We start from the raw sequence: 26246 nt of genomic DNA on the forward strand, positions 1-26246 counted from the left end.
AATATGTAAATCAATTTGATATTTTATACAAACTCATTAATTTGGTTATATTGCATTTGAGCGGTATTACTTTAATACTCGTAGTTTCTGTTATTTTTGTGATGAAATTTTAACTTTTTTTCTATATTAAGGTCGCCCTTTTGAACCCCCCTGATATTTACTACACGGTGAGGCATTTGTACTCCATCAACATTAATTATTTCCAGAGACATAATTTTGTCTATTTTTCCAGTGCATTGCGCACAAAAGCAAGGGAACGATGGGAGCACCAGAACTCTGCTCACATCATGTCGCTTCGTACCGCAAGCTGCAAGTAGTAAGTCTGTGATAAGCGGAATACCGCTAGGCTTTCCACTCACGGGACGGAAGGACAATCCCGACTGCTTTTATATAGTAAGAAAGAAGAAGAAGATATCGCACAGTCTGGAGTAGAAAATCACCTTTGACCTGGAAAAACGAAACTACAAATCCCATCGTGCATTGCAAAATGGACGGGGCGTGTGTGAAACTCCGCGCCTGCATAGCACTCACGGGATGGAAGGACAATCCCGACCGCTTTCATATAGAAGGATTTAGTTCAGAAATCCAATAACAGTGCAAGACCCGGGTTTAGATCAAGTAGAATGTTTATTCCAATCATGCCCCTGTAAATGCAGCTGTTACTTCTCATGTGATTGTTGAAATCCACTGTCTCTAAAAAGATCGGAATACTCTGAAAGGTTGCAGGCACCATTTAAATCTCTCTGTAACACAAACATACTTTGTGGTGACCTTTTTGTCCATTGGTACAAGTTCAAACTGCACGGCAACCAGCAAGAGGCTTGTGAATATAGGTATACCTGCTTGTGGGTTTCTACTGGGACTAAACTTCAGGGCAAGAGAGACCATCATCTGGTTTCAGAGTGTATACTATGCACAAATGTGAGTCTTCTCCATCAAAGAAGTTATGCTCCATGTTCCAAGAGGCAGATTTCATAATAATCAAAGGTCTAGTATGGGTTACCCATTAAACCTACACATGTCACTTGACTGGAATTCTCCATAACTCCCTCACCCTTCTTTTTGTAGGTGGTGACACCTCCTGTCAACTTTGTATGTGTAAGTGGGTTGACTGGCCACCATGTTGTTACCAACAAGCAGCAACTCCAATCTCCCTTCACAAGAGGGTCCAAATGTCCTTTGTCTCATATCTCTATACTCCTAGTAATGCAGTATACTGTAGGTCTAAGGATAGCTGAGATACACAAACTCCTCCATCACTCCATAGTAACATTCTTAGGAGGCGACTATTAAAGTTCATTTATGCAATAAAAAAAGCATTACTAATGATTAGACAGGGAAAGAATAAGGTACACATCAAAACAGTACAGAATGAATGAAATTAATCGGGCAAACGTTTTTCTGGACAGGGTGTCAATAACTTGTGTTTTTTTTAAACTTGTTTAAAACAAATTTGATACTAATATGAAGTGATCATGTAGTTAAATCTATTACTATCATTTTAATCCTCTTTTTCTTTTGTCATATTCCATTTCCATAAGTATTCCATATTCCTAGCTGCCAAGACGTTCACTAATTCACAGTGACTGCTATCCAGTGTTCAATATCTCACACAATCTGAGCCATTTCCTAGCATCAGCAAGCTAAACAAATGCTCATTACCAGTGAAGGCCACCAACACACAGAGAAAATGGTGTTTCTGCAGTTTGTCCCTTAAACAGACATACACTTGTGGCCCCAAAAAGTGCAGAGAATGACCTGCACAAAAGTAACATTGATCACTGTCTTTACAACTTATCTCCAGGTAATTTATTTTCTTTTTGTACCAGATGCTTTTTTAAAAGCTCCCTTCTGTTTTCATTTTTTGTGATTAAATGTGTACAGCAAACAATCCATCTAAATCTGAAAACCAAATGTTGTTCTCATGTGTCGTTGTTTGGCCAACAAAAGACAGCACAAAAACTGTGAATAATCAGGGAAGGATCAGAGAATGCTGGTAATATTAGCAGTCTTGGGGTGTTAAATTTCACCTTAATCTTACTGAATACCTAAGAGATATTACTGAAAAATGGCACAAAAACTGTCATGTTTAAATTTACTTTTAAATGCTTGCATGTTTAGACTGAAATGTTAATGCTGCAGCATCTACAAAGCCTTTTTAGCACATATTGTTAGAAAACACATATTTTAACAATGAGTTTTACATAAAAACATGTCAAGAGATAGGCATTGAGATATTCTTGAAGTACCTTTTTGCAGTTTGTGAGTCTGTGCCTAGATCTGCCACATATCCTCCACCACGATATAAGGCACTACTCCCCCAAATAGGGTGTCCTCTTAAGATGTCTTGTGTCTGATATTTCCAGAAGGAACTGAATTGAGATGTGTTGCTTAGCATGTCATTCCAGCCAGGCCCATAGGAATTGGTATCTTCTGTATCCCATGAATATGGAGAATTGCAGCCTGGCACCAAACGTTGCACAGATTTAACAAGTGGGCATGTGTTATTTCTGACTCGAACTTGACGTATTCGAGCACTTCCTACTAGCTTGGAATTTCCATCTGTAATAAAGCCTGAAACACAACAAACATGTGGTCGTTTTAAAAACAAAAATAAACATGTTAGAAAGTACTTTTAACTTTCACAGAAATTAAGGAATACGATTGGAGGATGTTTATTTTTTTATTCTAGATGTACCTTTAAACCTATGGAATATCATTTGTTCCAAATGAAATAAATATAAGAGCAATTATGAAATAATTACATGAAAAAGTTTAGTAATATTTACAAATAAGTTATTACATTGTGAAAAAAATTGTTCAATAACAGTAAACTAATTATTAAGAAATACAATTTCATCATTTTATTTTGTTTCAGTAATGTACTTATGTTATGTGTACATAACATGATTTTAACATAATAAATTGCTGAAATATTATAGAATAATTAGTTGAATTTTGCTTAATTCTTCTTCTTCTTCTTCCTCATCCTCTTCATCTTTTCCCACTACTTTGTGAGGTCGATGTGCTTGATCAACCTTCTCTAAACAGCTCGGCCCTTCGCCTCCTCCGCAGTAAGACATTCTTCCTTCAAATCTTTTCCTTCATCCATCTGCCTATGCATTGGCTTCCTTCGCTTTCTCTTTCTCTGTGCATTTTTATATTTCATAATAATTAGGTAACTTTAATTATGCAGTTTTCCACAATTTGATGACTCATTTGTGTATCGCTTCACTTTGTTGTGATAATTTCATAACTGACTTATTTATTCTTATGCAAACTCATTGTGTCTATGCATTTCCCCTTGTGTATAATAATGTAAATGAAGAACAAACTTTGAGCCTTTCCGAATTAAAAATATTGCTGAGCAGTCAAAGTGTATCAAAACATGTGAATTTATTATTATATTTATTATTATAAATAAAATTTGCAAGGAATGGAAACCATGGGATTAGTAAAAAAAAAAAAGAAAAAAAAAATCCCTACCAGCCTTCATGATTACATACTCTGTCTGTCTGGTGGACTGAATCTTTTTGCTGTACCCTACAAAAGCAGAATGTGGATGCCCTTCCTCTAATTTACAGATTCTCTGACTTTACTTCCTCCCACAAGCTTTCAGCTGACTCCAGAGTCAGTGGTCAGGTTTAGTTGAGGTCCACCTTGCTGAATCAAGCACGATTACTAGAGACAGGAGGGGAACTTAGTGCGATAATTGGAGCAGCGACCCACCGTGACCCCCTTGTGTGCCCCACTAATGATTTAGTGAATTTTTTAAAAATGATTTTTAATCTTCATCCATCCATCCATTATCCAACCCGCTACATCCTAGCTACAGGGTCACGGGGTCTGCTGGAGCCAATCCCAGCCAACACAGGGCAGGAAACAAACCCCAGGCAGGGTGCCAGCCCACCACAGGGCGCAAACACACACACACCAAGCACACAGTAGGGACAATTTAGGATCGGCAATCCACCTAACCTGCATGCTTTTGGACTGTGGGAGTAAACCCACACAGACACGGGGAGAACATGCAAACTCCATGCAGGGAGGACCTGGGAAGTGAACCCGGGTCTCCTAACTGTGAGGCAGCAGCACTACCCACTGTGCCACCGTGCCGCCCTTTTTAATCTTTTATTTGCAAAATAAAATTTCTTGCATTTCTTTCTGTAATCTCCAGAGAGTTTAGGGATTAGAGTGCAGGGTCAGCTATTTGTACTGCGCCCCTTGAGTAATTACAGGATAAGGGCCTTGCTCAAGGGCCCAAAAGAGCAGCATTCCTTCTGTCACTGCCAGGATTCGAACCAGCAACCTTCGAGTTACCAGCCCAGCCCAGCCCAGCCCACTACCAATATAAGTAACAGAAACTTGCAATCCACTGACGGCAGTATACAACGCCCCCAAGTGGTTGAGAAACACTGCTCTAGGGATTCATTACTTCACTTCTGCCCTTGCAAGTATAACTTTTCAGTAGTTGTATATAAGAATGCATTCTGAAGGCCAGTGTAGGCTTTCTCTCTTTTTACAGACTTAGGTAGGTTGTTTCCCAATTCTGTGTCTTCATGGTGTCATTTTCACCCTGCACAATTTCTTGTCTGCCAGGTGACAATTTTTAAGTTAATCAATGAGGCTTTGTGGATGGTTTATAACTGTGGTTATAAGGGAGGACAAAATGTTTAGGAGACTACTCTAAGACATTTGGATTTAAGTGGAAAATACAAAGGCTGTAGTGTCTTTCAACCAAACGTCACAATGTGGAAGCTACCAGAATAAATGCAACATAGTTTTTAGGAGCTTACCAGGATATGTACCATATAGGCAACCCACCAGAGTCGTATTAGCCCAGTTGAAGATGTCACTGATAGCCAGGGTATTTGGTATGCCATTTGTAAAGCTCTGTCTGATATGCTGGGTCAAGAAGTAAGCATTAGGATCACGCTGCCCATAAGCCAACAGAAGCAGCATCCACAAAAATCCCAGATAGGCTGAAAGGCAAGACCATTTGTTTAGAGAGAAGACAGAGATGAATATGTATAACCAGTTTTAGGAACAATTTCAGGAAATTAAGAAGAAAGAAATAACTGAATATATACTGAGTGTACAAGACAGAAACATTTAAGAGACTAATGGCAAAGTGGGTCTTAGCCCATTAGTGTCAATTCCATAAATGCACCAGGCAGAAAACCTTTGCTACAGCTGGCCTAAAATCAGAAACAGTTAATGCTATTGTTTAATCATATTTAATTAAAAATGATACATATATGAACATCATTTTATGTTTAAAGAAAAATGTCATTTTTACTTAAATTTTGAAATTGAACTTTTTTCAGTCAAAAAGAGGAATGAACTACCAAGAACCCAGCATTATTTGTGCCATTAGGAACTGTCCCAAGAACTGGAGGAGAAAATGAAAGCTTGTGGATGTAAAGTGTTCACTTGCACAGATCTGTGGGGTTACTCATAATAAAGATGCTTATGTTAAACACCTGAATGACTAAAGCAACCATGTCTTCCTCTATCTTGATGAGAAAAAGAGCTAACCAAGGATGCACATTGTGGTACACTGATGTACATTGGGTACAATGTGCATATTGTGAAGACATACAGTGTCTCACTAAAATACTATCTGTAGATGAGCATTATCTGGACTGTTGGCGAACCATTCTGACTGTGGCATGAAAAAGCACAGAAACATCAAATGGATGTTGAATGTCAAGCTAGCTTTACCTCAGTGACATCCCAATCATTATCAAAAACCTGGTTACACAGAAGCTTGAGAATGAATAAATAGTTTGGTGTGCAAATCTGCTGATATGATTTGTACAATATAATAAAACATTCTCAACTGTGGATAATCTAAGTTAGGATCGAAAGAGGCTAGAGCCCTGCCTGGCAGCACTGGATGAAAAATATGAAACAGCCTCTGCATGGGTATCAGTCCATTGTAGATGACGTGTTAAATTATGGACCATTTTACTGTTTATATAATATAAAAGTAATAACAGGACAAGGTTAGAGTTTTGGGGCACCTTGCAGCCAACCCCGTATAATTATGAGCAATAAATGTAAAGAAAGCACAAGTTATAACACAAAATTGAGCCATTCCAACTTCTGTCTTAGGTAGACTTATTAGGATAGTGGGAGGAAGAGGAAGGTACAGGTGGACAATCCCCATAGGTGATGTCAGATCGAATGGTGTCAATCATCCTTTCTGCAGAAGGAGACGATGAGAGGTTGTTAGTACACAGTGCCACCTCCTGTCTCGGTAGAGAATTATCATCACCCATGCCTTCAAGCTGTTTTCCCATATGCACATGCGTGACAATAGATATTTAATGTGAACACTGTAGGGTTATGTGGCTTGTGATGGTGTAAGTTCACCTTTTATTTACGTTTGTTAATTCCAAAAGTTGCTTCTTCTCCCCAAAAACAGGGAAAAGTACCAAAAGTGACAAATGGAAATTGTTTCAAAGACAATTCTTTTCTCATCTTCTTTGGCTTCACAGACTTCAAAATTTGGCCAGGTATTTAAAAGCTTTATTATTGTTTTTTTAAATTGTTTTAGAAAGTTAGGGCTGCCTAGGAAGTGTGTAAGTGTGTGCATTGATATTTTGATATTTTAGATGAATTAAGCAAAGGGATCAATCATATTCTCACATAAATAATACATTTTAAACACCAAAGTGTAAACAGTTATTTTCTTGTAATATAGCAGATAGCATTGGCAGTATTCATTTCATACCTATTGATTCTGGCTGTTGTTATTTAGGTTCTGTTGATTTCAAAGACACAAGAGAAATGTGATTAACGTACACATTGATGCTATCAAAAGTGCCAGCAAGTGAAATGGAATTGTTACCAAATCCATTGAAAGTCACTCACCCTTACATATAACAAAACTGCCTTATTCTGGGAAGTTTAGAGAAAACAATAACCCAACTATTAACATTTTTGGAATGTAAGAAGAATAACTGTAGAAACTGCGGATTGTACTGTACTTCATGAGAACAGGGACTGTTTCAGGACATCAACACAGGCAGCTCTACTTAGTGCGCCACTGTACTTGCTTCACAACATTTATGTGATCAATAACTCTACTTTAAAGAATGCATTTTAACGACCGATACAAGTTATAATTATTAATTAAATTTTCTTTTTTTTAATTTTATTTGTTAAATTTATTAAAACCATATAACATTCCATACAATTAAGTTAAACTTAACAAAACTAAAATCAAATCAACCCCCGCCCATGAGAAAGAGAGGAAGGCCAACAACCAGACCAAAACTGTTAAGAGTAATAAACAGAGAAAGGAGTCTTTTCCCCCAGTATAAATGCTTATTCTAAAATGTTATTAATTAAGTCCTTCCAGGTTTTAAAAAAGTTTTGAACAGATCCTCTAAGTGAGAATTTGATTTTTTCCAATTTCAAATAGTATATAACATCAGCTACTCACTGACTTAAACGAGGAGGATTAGGTTTCTTCCAGTTGAGCAAAACAAGTCTACGTGCTAGTAGTGAAGTAAAGGCAGTTACAGTTTGTAAGCCAATCTGGGAGTACACCAAACACAGCTGTTAATGGATTAGGAGGGATTGCAACACCAAGGTTATCTGACAGGCATTTAAACATTTTCGTCCAAAATTATGTTCATTTGGTACATGCCCAAAACATGTGGCCCAGTGAAGCTGGGGCTCGATTGCAACGTTCGCAGGTTGGCTCTTGCCCTGGAAATATTTTGGACAATTTCAAACGAGACAGATGTGCTCGATAAAAGATTTTAAGTTGAACAATTGAATGTATTGCACATATGGAGATAAAGTGAATTCTGTGCATGCTGCCTTCCACTACGTTTCTGAAATGCTGAGTAAGATATTTTTTCCCCACTGTGCTCTGGGATCTTTAAAATGAAAGGATTTTAAAATGTTTTTATATATTATAGAAATGCTGTCCGAGTCCCCAAGACTGATCAATATTGTTCTGGAATAGAAATAGGTGGGAGGTGAGGAAAACTGGGCAGATTTTGTTTAGCAAAGTTTCTAATTTGGAGATAGTGGAAAAATTGTGTTGATGGGAGATTAAATTGGGAGTATAATTGTTCATAGGATGCAAATACGTTATTTATGTACAAATCTCTAAATGATTTAATCCAATATGATTGCCAAACATTAAATAATATTAAACATAATAAACATTTAATAAGTCGGTCTCCTGTAAAAACACTATATTGGCATTTAGACCTGTTAGGTGAGAGAATACTTTTTTCCTCTTTAGTTCATGATTGAGAACTTTGACATTCCAGCTCACAAAGTTTACTATTTGGTCATAGAGACATTGCTTCTGAACTTTTGTTGTCATTCTGTAAACTTAAATTAAGGTTGCACATTGTTACATAGGTTTAATCTTAATTTCCAATATTGCAAGGAGGTATGGCTGTGAAGCGTATTATTGTGTTGGCACTTGCAATTGTGGGGATGAAAAGGACAGAGACAGAGCATGTCCAGAACAAAACAAGCCTCTAAGCAGCAGTGTAGAATAAATAAAGTAAAGATATCTACTGTTAGTACAGTCCAAATAGTATAAGCTTAGAATATGATCTTAAACAGTCTTGAAAGAATAAAACCAGGATATAATGTTAAACAATACCCATGGAGATGTAGATAACGTATAATAGTACACTCCTAATACAATAAACCAAGGGTGTGATTTTAAACAGTCCCATTTGGGAAAAAAAAACACAAAACACATAATGCATATATATACATATACACACACATACAGTCATATATATGCAAATATTATATATATATATATATATATATATATATATATATATATTTATATATATACATGCGTAGACACACCCATACATATACAATTATAATTTTAATTGTAATTAAAATATTAAAGTAGCAGGAAAACAAATGAAATGTGTAATAAAATGTATGAAATGTATAATTACAAGAAAGGTCTCACTGCAAATAGGCCAAATTGATGGTAGTCTTCTTTGCCTTGCCAGGACACAATGGGATTCAAAATCGTATTTGAAAAAGTGTCAGGATAAGATTTTTTAGCTCTTTTTCTGCTTCATCCGAAGAACTAAAAATGCAGAACTTGCATTGAATATCCACTCTTAATTTAGCAGGATAGACAAGGCTGTATTTGATTTTGGATATGTATAAATGCTGTTTAATGCTGTAAAATGAGGCATGTTTAGCATCTGTTGAAGGTGAAATATCAAGAAAAATGTGAATATGGTAATTTTCAAATATTATCTCTTTTTTCAGTCTGAGAAATTTTTGTCAGCAGCAAAAGCCATTTTTTCAACTATTTCAATATGTGTCCTGAATGTTTGCGTAATGTCTTCAAGCTGAGCATCAAGTGGTCTAAATTTATTTTCAAACTTACTCGCATGTTCCTGTTTTTTCTAGCATGGTTTTAAAGGTTGCCTCAAAGCGAGTACTTAAACATATCTCTGAGTCTTTAATATCCTACAACAGCTTTTTATTTGTCATGTTTATCTTCTTTGTATCTTTCCTTATATCCTTTGTATTCTTCTTTATATTGCTCTTTATCTCATTTATCTCCTCCCCGAATGTGGTAGTTGTTGTGCCAATTATCGCGGTGATTGTTACCTTCAGCTCGGACTGTTCATTTCGGTCTTCTCTGTGCTCTGCAGGTGGAGTAGCAAGCCCAGTTGGAGTTGATGCTGCCGGCCCGCAATGGGTAACTGACAGGGTGAAAAGTAAGGCCTTTTTTAGTTCCAATGAACCTTCTAGAATCAGCATGGTCTCCTGGCCTGACTCACTTGCATTTTCACTCCCACTTTCGCTCTCGGATGGAGGCGAAGCTATGGCGTCAAATCCGGGAGATCCATTGTTTCGCCCATCTGTTCCAGGCCAGTTTAACTGTTTCAGGTTGCCTATCTGTTCCAGGCCGTATTTGGAGCTTGAGACCTGTTTAGACGTAGATGAAGCTTTAGCTGTCTTTTCCATTCCTTTCTGAGCTTTTCTCCTGCCAGTCATACTTATATATCCTTGCATATGCTGTAATAAAGCCCCTCAAGTGGACAAAATACAGGGTACCTCTTTTTTTTAAAAAAAAAAAAAGAAGGAAAAATAATGCTGTTGCTAGCACAGTTCTGTCTCAGACGTCCATCTCTCGAAATGGACGAGACCAAATTATTATTTATATTTTCAATATCGTATAAAAAAATATCTATTTGGAAGTTAATTAGTAAGGGTTTTTTGTTCAAAACTTATCTGTATAAGGACGGCATGGTGGCGCAGTGGTAGTGCTACTGTCTCATACTAAGGAGACCAACATTCGCATCCGATCTCCCTGCATGGAGTTTGCATGTTCTCCCCATGTCTGTGTGGGTTTCCTCTGATTTCCTCTGAGTCCTCTACTTTCTTCCCACTGTCCGAAGAAATGAAGGTTAGGTGAACTGGTGACACTAAATTGGCCTTTGTGTGTGTCTGCCCTTTGATGGACTGCCACCGTATCTGGGGTTTGTACCTGCCCTGTGCTAGATGAGATAGGCTCCTACAACCATGTCCTGGATTAAGAGAGTTAGAAAATGACAATAATAGGCTTTCAATAATTGGCCTTACCTGCTATTTAAATATACATGTTCTTTGCTTACAGATATAGACAGTTTCTTCATGTATATTTAGTGAAGCATGTTAGGTTTCATGGTTTTTCAATAAAACAGTGAGCTCAGGCTTGGATGGATGTACGTGCATGCAGTATAGCTCAGCGTGTTGATGGGAAGTTGGTTGGCAAGGCATTCAGTGGGGAACATGTCCACCCTGGAACATTGACCGCTCACTCCCCAGTGGAGTCATCAACCATTTTCCTTCTCTCCACTGTGTTAGCTTGTACTTTTTGGTTCTGTCTCTAGTTACCAATCTGATTTTCTCCACTGTCCTGCTTCGACTCCTTTTAAGCTACATAATAGACATGACAGTGCGCTAATCACGGACCCGAGTGTTAACAAGGCAATTTGTACCTTGCACGTTTACAGGTAAACAAAAGCGAGGAGAAGAATGAGCACATTTAAAAAATAAGGGAAGGAACTGCTGCTGCTGGTATTTCCATCTGCCGCAAGGCCTGATGAGGTGAGCTAGAGAGACAGAATGAGAAAGATGCACTGGGCTGACTGGAGCAGAAAAGAAACTGATATGTGCATGGTTTTAGACTGGACTTTTTAAACTTATTTATTACTGTTTTTTTATCCTTCACATGAACAATTGTTTTTATGAATGGATTATTTCTTGAAGAACTTGCACTGCAGTAATTTCACATTGTTTGCAATGTTAAAATATGAGCACAATTGCACCTTGCACCTTATTTTTGCTGGGTTGTCCTGGCTCATCTCAGTATATGTATATGACTATCAATGGTCCTGTGTACAAGAGGGTTAAGGCAGCTGCAGGCAACTCGGACGGTCACAGTATAAAATATACATGGCAGCTACCATATATAAAAATACAATAAAAAGCCAGCTTCCTTCCTTTAAGGAATGCTTACCTAGTATTTCTCTGATTAGTGCAAACACCTTTTGCTCCTTGAACATTTTACTTTTCATTTTCTCAATGTCAGTGGGAGGTGGTGGATGATAGACACTGCAGCTACTGTCTCTCCGCTTGTTTAATGTCATGTCAGCATCCACTGTGGAATTGGAGAAAGTTTTAATTACCTTAATGGGAAACACTCAAAATTTGATCTAGAGCTAAATATACAATAGTACAAGAGGTCAATGCAATATTCAGAATAAATAAAAGAATACAGACTAATACTGTATATAAATGACTCTTTAAACGTGCTCTATTCTTTAAGTTACTGAATTGTTTTACTTGGTGTTGCTAGTGTTTCTCCTAAAGGATTCTTTCCAATCTCCTCTTCTTCGTCTACTTTCTTGAGAACTAAGGCAAAAAAGGCTGCAAATCCTAAAACCTGTAGAAAGAGAAAGAAAATATTGAAAAGGTGTCGTATTTTATGTCATTCCTGCCTCAGATTTTTATTAATAGCACACACAGATTTTCATGAAAAATTATGAACATTTTTTACATTTTCATTTGATCCCTAATTCGATGTTAATGCCAATGCCAGGATGCCAGTTAGTCCATTGCTGGGTTCACTCACCCACACACACTAACACTTATACAGTTTGGAATCACTAACCAACCTAACCTGCACATCTTTGGGGAAAAGGGAGAAAAACAGAGTATTTTGAGGCAAATGCACACAGATATTGGGAGAATGTGCAAACTCCAAACAGACAAAGTCTGGACATAGAATTTGAACTCAGATGAACTTCATCCACAAAAAGATGTCAAAAAGTTATGCAAGCAGTTCAAATTTAAACATTCGCTTTAATGACATACAAATTTACTGAAAAGATTAACAATTAAGGTCATGCAAATTCATATGTTACCATTATTGAAATGTTTGTTGATTTTCATGCAACATTTAAATAAAATGATTCGATTTTTCTGGATCGACACTATAAATTTAAAAGAATGTCTTTCCTAATGCTCGCGTGGTCTTGAAGAAAAATATGATCTCTGTGTCTATATTCATACCATATGTGGGTTTATGTATTTTTTTTAGCAAATCAAGATAAAATATTGGGTGGCAAAATGGTGCAGCGGTTATTACTGCAGCTTCACAGATCTAGTGCCCTAGTTTTAATTCTTCTGCCTAGATATTGTCTGTGTGCAGTTTGCACTTCCTTCCCTCATCTGAATTTGTTTTCCAAATTGGAAAGGTCCAAATATAAATGTTAAAGTGAGACATTTGGTTTAGATTAAAAATATACATAAAAAAACTTTAACCACAGGTGTTAATGGAGCATTTAAGATACTTTCCACCTTGAGTGCCCCAACCTCAAACAGTTAACTGGGATCATTTATCTAGGAATGCTACAAGTTCTCTGTACAAAAGTGACTGGTGAGGGGACTTACACGACAACAACATGGTTTATGGCAAACCCCAACCAGTATCCCAGACTGGTTTGCATTGTAATTTAAGATAATTGATGCCAGGCTGAGAAAAACTGACCAATCTTGGATCCTTTCTGCAAAAATTCAATTTGAATAAAACAGATATCATATTATAAAAAGTAGATTAATTTATTTATTTATTGCTTGATTAGCACCATTTTTACAGGATGGATTAAAATAATGCATTGTTTTTCCCTTATGTATAAGGTTTTGTATTAAGTTTAGTCTAGATAAACTGAACACTTTGTAAAAATACATAATTTCTGAGAGAGGCATTTTTAGCTTTATAAAAACAAGAAACAGTTATTTTTTTTTGTTATGGATGTGCATCAATGTATAGTTTATGATCAAAGATTTAGACAGCATCTGAAAAAAATTTAGACAGCATCTGAATTTTTTTTCAAAAATATTCTATTATCTCCTTGTATCTTGCTTTGTATGAAACATTTCCATATTTTGTAAACTCAGAATGTGCACCATGACAATGTTTTTTTTCTTTATCTTCAGTTTCAGTTAAATCCTGATTTGTTTCCCCAGGAATATAAATCAGTGTGTATGTGTTTTTATTCTTTCAATTTTTTTTTTTAACGTTACCTTCAGAGGTTGTGTAATGAAAAGACTTTCAAAGAATGACATTGCCATGGAAATGATCCACTTGATGGAGCCTTCTTTGCCATAGTGTAGGCCATAAAGCATGGTGAAGAAGGCGGAGACTCCACTTGTTGCCAACACTAGGAACCAACCAATAAAGACAAACCACCAAGGAAGACCCTTCTGACAACCCTTCTTTGCAGTGGCGCTGTCTATAGGGCTTGAGCAAAGCCTGAAATGCAAGTGATGATAAGTAATCACCAACCACGAGATGCAATTCACAAATTCATAGAGATGTAGTTGTAAGGCAAACATACTATACCTGTCAGACTTGGGGCTGATAGACAAAAAATGCGTTTCAAGCAGGACCTTCATACTGTGAACCTGCTGCACAGCCTGCACATAACTCTGAGGAGAGCCAAACTTGGAAGGGCCAAGCAGCTCCAGCTGTTTCTCCACATGTTGTAGCTGCCTGTAGAGGAAGTGATTACAGTCGACACGGCACTGGCTTGTCTTCTCTGGGCTGTCTATGAGGCTGGATTCTATTTAAACAAAAAAATTAAAGACAACACTGACACCCAGTTAATTTATGTCATATTTTATACTGTAAACACTATCTATTCTCATGTAACCACTACCAAAGACATTTTTGTTTAACGTTTTAATGTACTATGTAGCTTTCATGTGGATAATATCTATATTCATATCTTGTTTCTTAAATGTCTGGCCTATTATTCTTACAGTCTCGATTTACCACATGTGGTTTTCTTCTCTCCTCTAGCAGAACCACAGAATATTGGCAAATAAGGTTACTCTCTTTATATCTTTATAATTTTACTAGCGACTGAGAGCCCAATCGAATCGGGCTACAAATTCTACGTTTGTGAAATCCATACTTTCTCTGCAAATAATTATTTGGTTTTTTAAGTCCTTGAAATAATTTTGTTATCTTGGCACTGATTTGTGCTTAAAATAGACCTTTTCGGACAATGTAATGAAGAGCTTCCTATTTAAACGGGGCTGCGAGACGTGAACTCAGCTCTTTGGCAAACCTCATTTGATTTTTTCCAGCAAACAAATTTTCAAAACAAACCATGTTTTACGACTATAATCAGAGTCGGAGTAATAATTATGTTGTCGTGGTCATTTTAGATCTGAAATCGGATAAAATTTAAACAATGACCGTTGTTAGTACCCAGCCGTCATTACTCAGTTTGCCAATAGATGTCAGAAGGACGGATGCCAAAACCGAACTGCCCAAAGATAGATTTCGACATACCAAGCAAATGGCGATACGTTCTAAATTACTTATGGTTCCAGAGCTGTCGAAGGGTTTAAGTCGACGATGTTAGTCCTGGAAAGTACACCCCATCAAACCAACGTTCCAAAAACCAACCAAACTTACTGTTATCTGCTCGAACCAACAACGACTTACTATACTCGGCTGTCCAGCGGCGTCACTGAAGCATTCAAACATTCTTAAAGCATTATTTTAAAAACCCATTCAAATAATGTTTTGAGTGGTGCAGTGGTAGTATTCATGTCCCGGGTCCACCCTGTATGGAATTTGCATGTTGTTACTGTGTGTTTCCTTGATGTGTACTGGTTTCCTCCCATAGTCCAAAAAGAAGCATGTTAAGTTGGTTGATCGATGCTAAATTGGCCTCTGCTGTGTGTATTTGTGTGTTCACCCTGTGATGGATTGACACCCTGCCTTGCACTCTGTATTTGCTGGCAAAGGCTCCCATGATTATGCTCAGGATAACATGGGATTAGAAATTAGATGGATAGATACAAACAGATCTCTGCTTGCCTAAACATTTGAATAAAGGAGGAATAATTCTGAGGTAGAAATAAGTTTTTTTTTTTTGTTATTCTTGACAAACCTAAAAAGACTGTAAGCTTTCCTGGGTGATACCTTGAATGTTCACTGCCCCCAGTGTAAGGACAAGGGATGGCTCCTTTTTTTGGCTTTGAGTATAAAACTCCCTGTCCACACCATTATGCTGTCGGATGATTTCATCAACTAAAGATAACAATTTGTTGATGTCTGTTGTCCTCCGAAAATCTCTTTCCAGCTGTGGTATTGTATGCTTTGTGGCCTTGGATAGTGATTGAGCAATCCTCCTGATGTCCTACAAAAAGGCATACAAAGCAAAAAAAATGTATGATTACTCACATGATTATTGATAATCAGTTATAACTGATGGTGGTGGATATGCTTTAAAACATGTCTTCACAGAAATGGCTATGAAAATCCTGGAACAATCTAATGAGCCATAAAGTTGAACTGGAAACCTTCACTTCTTTAAACAAATATCTGGAGATGATTTTAATATAACTTAGCTATTAACTAACAAAATGAGCCTGCTGTACTGAACTGATTCTTAATATCTCTCATTAAGGTGCATGCAGCCACCAGGTGAGCATGAATGACATTTTTTTCCTCTAGTACAGATAATCAGCAAGCCAAAGTTCTTCACTTCACTGAGTTTTAATATCTCTGAATATGTGAAAATGCAAATCACAGAATCCTGTGTATCCAGTCCTCAAAAAGATTTGATGTCTTTTGAATGCTAACGTTAAGCTATGATTCAGAAAGCTTTTTTTTGCTAGGTGTCATATGAAATACTTAACTACTGTACTATATATGGTGAGATACAGACAAGATACATTGTAAGTGAGTGAAATGAGTCTAGTATAGAATAAGGACACAGGCTAATGCTACAGGTTATGAAAATTACCTTAATAACAGAATCTGGTGACAGCTCCTTGTGAATATTCTCAGGAGAAGGAGGTTCAGAAGGAGATACCCGACCATTTTTACCCTGCTTTTTGTCCACTTCCAAATTAGGCTGGACTGACTTCTTGCCACGCGGACGGATGTTTCTGAAGATTGTGACAATGAGTAGGTTGATAGGGAACATGAGGATAGAACTCTCAAATCCAATTATCACCTGCTGCCAGGTAAATTCAATTTGCCCTGTGAGGAGGCGAATAATAACTGTCTATACAAATATTCCTATTAAAACAAACTGTAACAATATGATAGTGCTCTTATAACTGGAATTAAGTGCAAGAGAAATATAATCATTAAAGTTAAAAGAAATATAAATATAGAAATTAATTAGCTTGATAACTTAAGTGTCAAAGCTGTAAAAGAATAAACCCATAACAATCAAATGCACAGCTTTATTACAAAACAACCGTTTTGCCATCTTGAGGGCTGGTAACAGTTTCATATTTGTTTCTTCTGGTGCTCTTGTTTGTTTCCATATGTTATCTTTGTAGTTGTCTCTCCCTAGTATGCCATTCAAATCTCAGAAATAAAGATGGTTAGAAGCTAAATTCAAACAAAACATTGTGGTCCATTATGAACAGAACTTGATATCCCTGTGCATAATGGACCACAATGTTACATTTGAATTGTTGTGCATATCTTTAATGTGTTACTGTATATAAGACAAACAAGCATTTTCAAGTACTGGTGGTAAGGTGAGCAAAGATATCTTAAAGGAAGCAAAGTGGACAAAAGGTCAGTGCCAAAATATAATTTTAACATTGTTAAGAAACAAGTGGTTATGCTGGAATTATTCAGCCACATGCACTGATATGAAAAAGAAAGTACACCCTTTCTCAGAGATATATTTACTGTGCATATCATAACATAACTAACTAACTAGATTCCAAGACATAACTAAAAATCACCTATGGTAGTTCTCAACAAGCCCTACAAACAAACACATCTAACCACAGGTGACAAATAACATACTTTATAATAGATATAACAGAGCTTTTATTAATAATTAAACCAACAGAAGCTATGTGTGGAAACCATCATTTAAGAGGCTACTTTGAGTCGGGTGCTTCTGTTCAAATATGCATAAAAAGTTAATGATCAGGACATGCTACCACTATTATAGAATAGCAGAATCTTTGATAACTTGGTTTAAAGAGTTCAAATTTGTGATAACACCAGGACAAGGACAAAACACATTTCAAATGAAGAACATTTCTGAAAGCTATACATTTTTCAAACAGTGATAACTCAGGAAATTTATCTAAGGGTGAAACTGTATGATGGCCTAAAAATTTTCCAAAACTACATTCAGGGATGTATAGGCCTCTACTAAAATGTTAAATGTTACAATTCTTCTCCATCATAAAGGATTGAATGAGTTGGCTTACATGAAAGGGTATCTCTGAAAAAATAACTTGGAAGCATGGCTTGGCTACATGACATCTGGAACAATGATGCGACAAAACTGGTCATACCAACTGTCTGGTATAATGGAGGAAGGGTTATTATTGGGGTTGTCTTCTAACAACAGGGCCCAGACATCTTTAAGTCATTGGTTCTACCATGAACTTCCCTAGAGGAAATATGAGGCCATCTGCATATGACCTAAAGCTTAGCCAAAATTGCATTATAGATACGTATCATAGATATACCACAAGCACATCAGAGGAAGTCATACACCTTAAGCTAAGCGATGTTCAGGCCCGGCCAGTACTTGAATGGGAAACCATCTAGGAAAAGCTTGGGTTGCTATTGGAAGAGGTGTTGGTGAGACCAGCAGGAGGGTAATTACCCTGTAGTCTGAATGTGGATTCCAACACTTCAGTGCAGTGATGGGGACACTGTGCTGTAGAAATGATGCCATCCTAACCTCAGGTTCTGACTGTCTGTGGTCATAAAAGATCTTTGGGCATCCTTTGTAAAGATCAGGGTGCATCCTGATATCCAGGTTGAATTATCCTTCATGGCCTAGTCATTCCGGCCCCTTAATCATCACCTGTCTCTAATTGTCTCTCTCTCTTTCATAACTTCACCGCCTCATAGCTAATGTGTATTAAGTGTAATGGTGCAAAAATGGCTGCCGTTGCATCATCCAGGTGGATGCTATACATTAATGGTGGTTGAAGTGGCTCCCCACTCACTAAAAGACCTTTGAGTAGTGAGAAAAGCGCTATACAAAAATAAAGAATTATTATTATTTTATTATTATTGTTGTTGTTTCAGTGTTCCTATGCACACCATAAAATCTACAAGTGAACAGCTGAAAAAGAAAAGAATGAAGATTTTGGAATGACCAATGCTTTGACTAGATTTAAAGAAGTTAATCAAAGAATACCCTCGAACATTAATGACTGAAATGGTGTTGCATAGTGGGGTATACAACTGATAAACTTAATACTGGAAATTATTGCTTCAATTTATTGCCACTAATGATAGTTTTAGAAGCTGCTGAATCACAGGGTGGACTTAAACTCTTACCCATGGCTTCTGTAAGCATGCCTGTTTTTTTGTTGAATAATCCATCCATTTTCCAACAAGCTTTTTCATTTCAGCATTGCAGGGAGCCAAGGCTTATCCCAGCACCATTGGACTCAAGGAAGGAACCATCCATAGACAGGGTGCCAGTCTATTACAGACCACATTTATTCATATAACCAGAGACCAGAGTAATGATAAAATAAATCTGTAATGTGTTCTTTGCAACTTCAGCTTATATTTAACTAATTTTAGGACTTGTTAAAGCTGTTTTTGATGCGTAAAACAATGGACTTAAAAGAGGAAGTACTGAATCTTATGTTTTACAAAATGTACATGTATGGTCTTTCTGTAATGCTTAGAACATTACTAGGTCTCAGAACCATCGGGTGAAAAGCAGGAACAAAGCTTGAATCTGCCAGTAGCTCATCAGAGCACACTGGCTCATATAGAGATAACGGGCCCGTCTTTGAAATGTGGGAGCTGTCCAAAAAGAAGTATAAAAAGAAAGTTTATGCAGGTAAAAGAAGAAAAGCAGAGATTGTGCTGGGCATTGAACTTAGATCCATGGAACTCTAAACACTATACCACCAGAAAAATAAAATTTTAGGTCAATTTCTTTTATGAAATGCACATAAATTTCAATACATAATTTTGTGCATGTGTATGATTATCTTTGTATTATCATAAAGCTAATGTATCTTAAAGTACATTTTGGTTGGTTTGTGAAACAAATTAATGCTTAATACACAATATTTTTTGTGTGCTAACCTGCATGCCCATATTTCTTTACATCCTAACTCACTCATAATTAAAATCCAGTGTCACACATTCTATTTGCTACCTGCTTCAAGTGTGGAGGTCAGTCCTTGCATATCTCTGTTTTTCTCAGAGCTCAATGGTTTCCTTTAATATCCCAAAGATGTGCTCATTAGGTAAATTGGAATATCTAAACTAGCCGAAAAAGTAATAATATTAATATAATAGTAATATTCCAGTGTGCTCTGTGGTATGCTATTGCTGCCAGGATGTGATTTGGGTTCCTGCCACCCTCTAAAGAACTATATATGGGTCGATGAAATGTATGTACAGCACTATATTTATCTGCCCATTCAATTTCTAAACTATAAAGTCATGATGGTGCAGAATCAATGGCATAGCAGAAAAATACTTTTTGTGGGGCACCATTTTATTAGTGACCTACATTCCAAGTAACTTACAAGAACATTCAGAAAATGTGCAAACTTCAAACTTAAAACATCTACATTGAAAATTAAACAAGGCAACACTATGACACCCATGTCAACCCCCTGAAAGTAGTAGGGAAGGAGAGAATGAAAATACAACTGAGTGTCATTATGAACAGTGCTCCACATCCTCTCTCTGACACACACTAACAGACCAGAATGTGTGTGTGTGTGTGTATATATATATATATATATATATATATATATATATATATATATATATATATATATATATATATATTGTCACACATGTGCGAGTAGGAGGCAGCTAAAGGGCTCGAGTAATTGTAATAAAACATCCGACCAGGGGGCGGCAGAGTGCGCTGACTGTCTTTCTCAGTTCCCTACAGACCTTTCCCGGGAAATCCTGCAAGGTTCCGGCGCCTCTGAAGACGTCACTTCCGAAGCTGGCCCCTTTGATGACGTCACTTCTGGTTCCGGCCCCTTTGATGACGTCACTTCTGGTTCTGGCCCCTTTAATGACATCAGTTCCTCTCAAGACCTTTAAAGTCTCCACCTTAGGCTACTATAGCCAGTTCTGTTTTGGACTCTGTGATATGCACATCGTTTTTTTGATAAAGAAAACCCTTTTGCAGCTGGGAAGAACAATATACGGGTGGCTGCCCCAAACCTTTATAATGTCTTGGACTCGTTTTTATGACAATATATATATATATATATATATATATATATATATATATATATATATATATATATATATATATATATATATATTTATATATATACATACACATATATATATGTCCAAATTCCCCTAGAGATAAATACATTTCTATCTATCTATCTATCTATCTATCTATCTAGCTATCTAGCTAGCTAGCTAGCTATCTAATTCGATTATGAAAGTACTTGTGAATGTATTAAATTACCAAGGTCCATCTTCTGCTCAGCTGGGTCCTTAGGCACACCCCAAAATATGATACTTGTCAGCATGGTGCATAGCAAGAGCGAGAAGCAGCAGGAAACACGTTGAACACGTGTAAAGTTGCTGTGTGGTGGGCGACTCAGCACTGAAAACCAAATGTGGCCATCTCTGAAATCTCTTGCTGTCTTCATGAAGAAGAGGTTGCTTTGAAAAAAGCACAGATAGGACCAAGTTCAATTTAGAGACATGTGATGCAGTAATAGCGTATAATAAGCATACTGTATGCCCTTCAGCATTAAATTTAGTATGACAGTCATATTATAGAAAATTCATCTTTTATTTTAATCCATGCATCCATTTTTGGAGCCTACATATTAATCACAGGGTCATGGTGAGACTTACCCTGACGGCATTAAGGGCAAGGAAGGGCTCAACATTGAATTGGATTCTAGTTTATCACAGGGCATGCTCATATAGTACACACATACAGTAAAAACATATTCTCACTTAGATATATTGGGCCAGTTTATAGAAGCCAGTGAAATAAACCTACACAAAACAGGGGTGTGGCAGGATAGCTGGTGTATCTGGAAGAAGACCCAAACAGAGACTGGGAAAGTGAATTGTTATATCCTTAACAACTGTATTTTGAATAGAAAATTGACAAATATACCCACATAAGTGAAATTCTGTCCAAAATGTTTTAATTCATACAAATAAGCTATTCCTCTACATTTTCAAGGAGAAAGACTAGGCACAATTAAGGAAAGACATCATAAGCTTAACAGTTTGAAATGTTTTTCATCTTTTCCACATGTAGTTTATAATTGTAGACCAATGCATACAGACACACTGCCAGTGACACTGATCAGAGTAAGTGAAAGGTGAATGATACCCAATAGGATTTGTTGCACTTGCAAATATTTTTCAAATTAGATATGAAAAAAATAATTTGACAGTAATTCCAGCAGTGAAAGTTAATGGACGCAGGACAGATGTGTATTTTTATATATACAACAGCATATGACATAATAAAATGAAATGAGACATTCAAAATATCTTTTACAACTTTTTCCTACCTGAATTGTTTTAAGTCCATCTCAGTGGCTACTGGAAATACTTTATCTAAGACACAGTCATCAATGTCAATGGAGAGCCAGGAGTTGCATAAGAAATGCCATTTTTGGTCCTTTTCTAAGTCGTGTACCATTACTTTATTGATGTACCTGGGAAAAATCATACGTTTTTTGTGATACATTTTAAAGCACAACATAACATAACAAGACAGAAAAAAGTAGAACCGAACAGTCTTAAACCTGCTGCCTACTTCACACAATCTAAGGTCACATGGGACTAGAGGCTGTCCCTCCGGGATCCTGTAAAAAAGGGACTCTCCAAATTTTAAACAGATTTTTTCCAAATATGTTACCACCGTGCTGAGCTTCAAAATCTGTAACAAAAAGTGTAGTGTATACAGTATGCTATGATCATTAGTAATTTATTCAAAGCCTTCGTTAGTATTTGCCTTTGTAAAACTGTTTTCATCAGGAGCATTAGAATATGTAAGGCATGGTGGCACAGTGGTAGTGCTGCTGCCATGTAGTAAGGAGACCTGGGTTGGCTTCCAGTGTCCTCCCTGTGTGGAGTTTGCATCTTCTCCCCGTGTCTGTGTGGGTTTCCTCCCACAGTCCAAAGACATACAAGTTAGGTGCATTGGCAATCCTAGATTGTCCCTAGTGTGTGGGTGTGTGCCCTGTGGTGGGCTATTGCCCTGCCCGGGGTTTGTTCCTGCCTTGCGCCCTGTGCCAGATTGGCTCCAGCAGACCCCCAAGACCCTGTGTTAGGATATAGAGGGTTGGTAAATGACTGACTGACTGTTAATTTTGCCCAGATTTGTGTCAAATGAGTAAACAGAATCAGGAATATCACATATCAAACACTATGTGGATATTACTAGACATAATGTATTGCATGCAGACCAGAACCCTTGGCTAAACAATGATGTTCAAATTCATTTGGGCTTAAATAAACAACACAAAAATATATGCATGGCCTTCAGAAGACTATAAAATAACCAAAAACAAAAAAAGGGAGAAACTGGAATTATAGCTTGACAACAACACAGTAAGGAGGTTGTGAGTTCGCTTCCCAGGTCCTCACTGCGTAGAGAACACTTTGAGTAGTGAGAAAAGCGCTATATAAATGTAAAGAATTATTATAATTATTATCATGTGGCTTGAATTATATCATTAACTAGCTGTTTCCCTGCAGCTTTGCTCATGTAGTAGTGAAACAGGACAAACTTTAAAAATCAACAGAAATTTTTAAACAATGTAATTTGTACTGAGAAGAATTTATATTGATGAATCTGAGGACTTGTTGATATACAATATTTATGGTTTTGCTATCAGGGGCGTGGACATACAGTATAGGTTTCTTGGAGAAAGCGACGTAAAGATGACCATGCAAGAACCATGATGAGCTAAGATCAACCCTTGCCAACTTGTTAATTGACATTGCAAAGCAAAACTTCACTGGGAACTGTAATCTCTTCAATTCAAAGGGCATGTCTGTCGAGATTAGAGAAATGTGAGGCATTAAAATCGTGTTACCAATGCCACATCCTGTCATGATTATTGTCACTGTGATGCTGTTCTGAAGCTGACAGACCTGAAGACAGGTACCACTGTGAAGTTTGGGTGGGCTCAGATTTCTCAAAAGGATACAAGCAAATAAATGGCTGCCGCAAGCGAACTATGATACTTAGCGCGATGAGATAAGTCGTAAAATCAACCGAAATGATCAAGCAAATTATAGAGAAAAACCTGATCTAAATCTGTTAAGTACATCTCTTGTGAAAAGCGGACAGAGATAAATACATACAGACAGACAGACATTGGAGTTATATATGTACATATATATATTTGCATATATATATGTATATATTTATATATACAGTATATATATATAGAGGGAGAGAGAAAGAGAGACTAGACGTGTTTAAATTATCATCAAAGGCACTTTACTTTCAGACAGGCTGGATAATTTTAAACATATCTTAACAGTTAAAACTGAAAGCCTATCAGCAGGACTTTAAAAAATAAAGCTTCTAAAATACCTGGGCTAGTTGGTGTTCCATCCTTTATTTTCAAAAATAGGCACACAGGTCAGGTGACCTTGTACTTGCAGATATTTTTTTCCCTCTCAGTGTGTCAGAATTTTGTGCCACTTACTTTAAGAAATTTAGTTCAGTTCAGGGAATCAGTTTCATGGGCATGAAGGACATGCAAAGGCTAGTAATGCCTAAACTCAGTTCTGTCTTCACATTAACTAATACAGTCGTGGTGACACCATCTCTGTGGCTTTTTACATTCCTTTTCACTTCATTGACATGCAAAACTCTTATATTAGGATGCTAGTTATAGCCCACCACTCTACTATACAATTGCCTCCAAAGATTTAGACCTGTGTCAATCCATTTCCTAACATAGGGGCTTCTCAACATGGCTGCCTCATTTATGTCTTTGTTCATGGGAATCCATTTGCAATAAACCATCATACCAAAAGAGTTGTTGATTAAGTGTCAGCAAATGGGTTGAATCCTCACTTTAATCGAGCAGGTCCTGATCATCCCTATCATTAATAACCAACCTTTTAGTTACTGCAGACACAGTGGTACCTCGGTATACATCCTTAATCTGTTCCAGATCCTTTGACTTATACCAAACAGGACGTATACCAAATTAATTTTTCACATAAGAAATAAAGGGAAAATGATTAATCCGTTCCCATGAAATCCTATTGTTATTGGCATTTTATACACTGATGGGGAAGTATAAAATAATTTAAACACTGCTTAATACTAAAATATATAAATACAAAGGCAATTAGATGAAATAAATGAAAATGTAACCACACTTTTTAATAACGTCTTTGTTTTTCACAATCATAGATACCGTCGTTCTCGGCATACGGTATGCATGTCCCGGATACACATGCCACCTTCATACTTTTCAACAACAATTCAAATTTATGCAAAAAAAAACACAAAATCACGTGAAAATTCACATCGAGTTATAGTGCGGGTTGTTCACTGAATGCTAGCAACTGGCATACTGACGCTCGTGGGCAATCATGGCTTTGCCTCGAGAGAGGTAAACAAGGGTAGCGCGCGGTGTTCTAGTTCGTGAGTCGTATTCTAAACATAGGACATATACCAAGCAAAATTTTTCGCGTTCAAACAGGACGTATACAAAGTTGGACTTATTCCAAAGTGGGCGTATACCGAGGTACCACTGTATATTGAAATTCATAGGCCTCCCAACCACAAAACCTCCCTTACCAAGAGGGAAGCTTTCCTGAGTTGTCATGCCACAATCTAATACTTTGCAACTCTCCAAGAGAGAAAGGTGTAGTCAGCAAGAACATGTCCACAGCTCCCCTCTCAAATACAGGCTTTTCAGAGTCATATAGGTGATGGGGGTCACTCTCTCCATTTGTACCAATCAATGTTGCGGTCACCTATGTATAAACAAAGAAAATTATTTTATAAGGTTTTTGTGTTTGGAAAAACATACTGACAATACTATACAGTACTCATTGACTGGGGATGAAAGACCTGCTTGTTAAATCAAATCAATAGGCAAATTTTTTTAATCATTTCAGAGACATAAAGAACACATCTGAATATCATTCATCTGACCTGTGAGGATGTGGCAGCTCCACGACGGTGCCCAGTGAAAACAGTTAACATATAGCGATACTGTGCTAGGGGGTCATTGTCTTCTAGAACTGTGATCTTTACCTTACAAAAGGAGACAAATTAATTCAAAATTTCTTTACACTATAAAATACAATGAAGACATCAGCTCTTGACCAAAGAATGACAGAATTACATTTAATTTTGTGATCTTACTTTTTACGTTTTGTTTGAAACATCACATATCTCTACATTGTCAATTTACATTTATATACCTTAATGGCATCCTGTATGTCCTTTCTGCGTGCCCAAATGATAACAAGAATATAGATGAGGAAAAGTGCTCCTACAACACATACTACAACAGGATTGTTGGTAAAAGTGGCAAATAGCTCTGCTGTACGAGAAACATCTACCACATTGGGCATGACAAAAAATGAGCCAAAAAATGTCAGATGATTGCAAAAACACTGAGTTACAGTTGAATTTGTGTGGGGGCCAACCTGAAACAGAAAAGGATCTGAGGTTACCTTTGAACCATTAAAA

General features: G+C 37.0%; 1 protein-coding gene across 1 annotated transcript in view; it reads right to left on the reverse strand.

The window, feature by feature from the left end:
• LOC120535466 (polycystic kidney disease protein 1-like 2) overlaps window positions 1–26246 on the reverse strand; it is a 136068-nt gene that overhangs the window by 24368 nt on the left and 85454 nt on the right. Inside the window, exons 24-36 of the mRNA XM_039763347.1 lie at window positions 25976–26203; window positions 25704–25805; window positions 25344–25522; window positions 22081–22227; window positions 21006–21205; window positions 16338–16576; window positions 15512–15728; window positions 13916–14135; window positions 13597–13825; window positions 11854–11953; window positions 11528–11668; window positions 4797–4982; window positions 2250–2574 (exon numbers count right to left, since the gene is read on the reverse strand). Of these exons, the coding sequence (XP_039619281.1) occupies window positions 2250–2574; window positions 4797–4982; window positions 11528–11668; window positions 11854–11953; window positions 13597–13825; window positions 13916–14135; window positions 15512–15728; window positions 16338–16576; window positions 21006–21205; window positions 22081–22227; window positions 25344–25522; window positions 25704–25805; window positions 25976–26203 (2513 nt within the window). The remainder of the gene's footprint in view (window positions 1–2249; window positions 2575–4796; window positions 4983–11527; window positions 11669–11853; window positions 11954–13596; window positions 13826–13915; window positions 14136–15511; window positions 15729–16337; window positions 16577–21005; window positions 21206–22080; window positions 22228–25343; window positions 25523–25703; window positions 25806–25975; window positions 26204–26246) is intronic.

Source organism: Polypterus senegalus, chromosome 9 (assembly GCF_016835505.1).
Source record: "Polypterus senegalus isolate Bchr_013 chromosome 9, ASM1683550v1, whole genome shotgun sequence".
In the NCBI taxonomy this organism is placed as follows: domain Eukaryota; kingdom Metazoa; phylum Chordata; class Cladistia; order Polypteriformes; family Polypteridae; genus Polypterus; species Polypterus senegalus.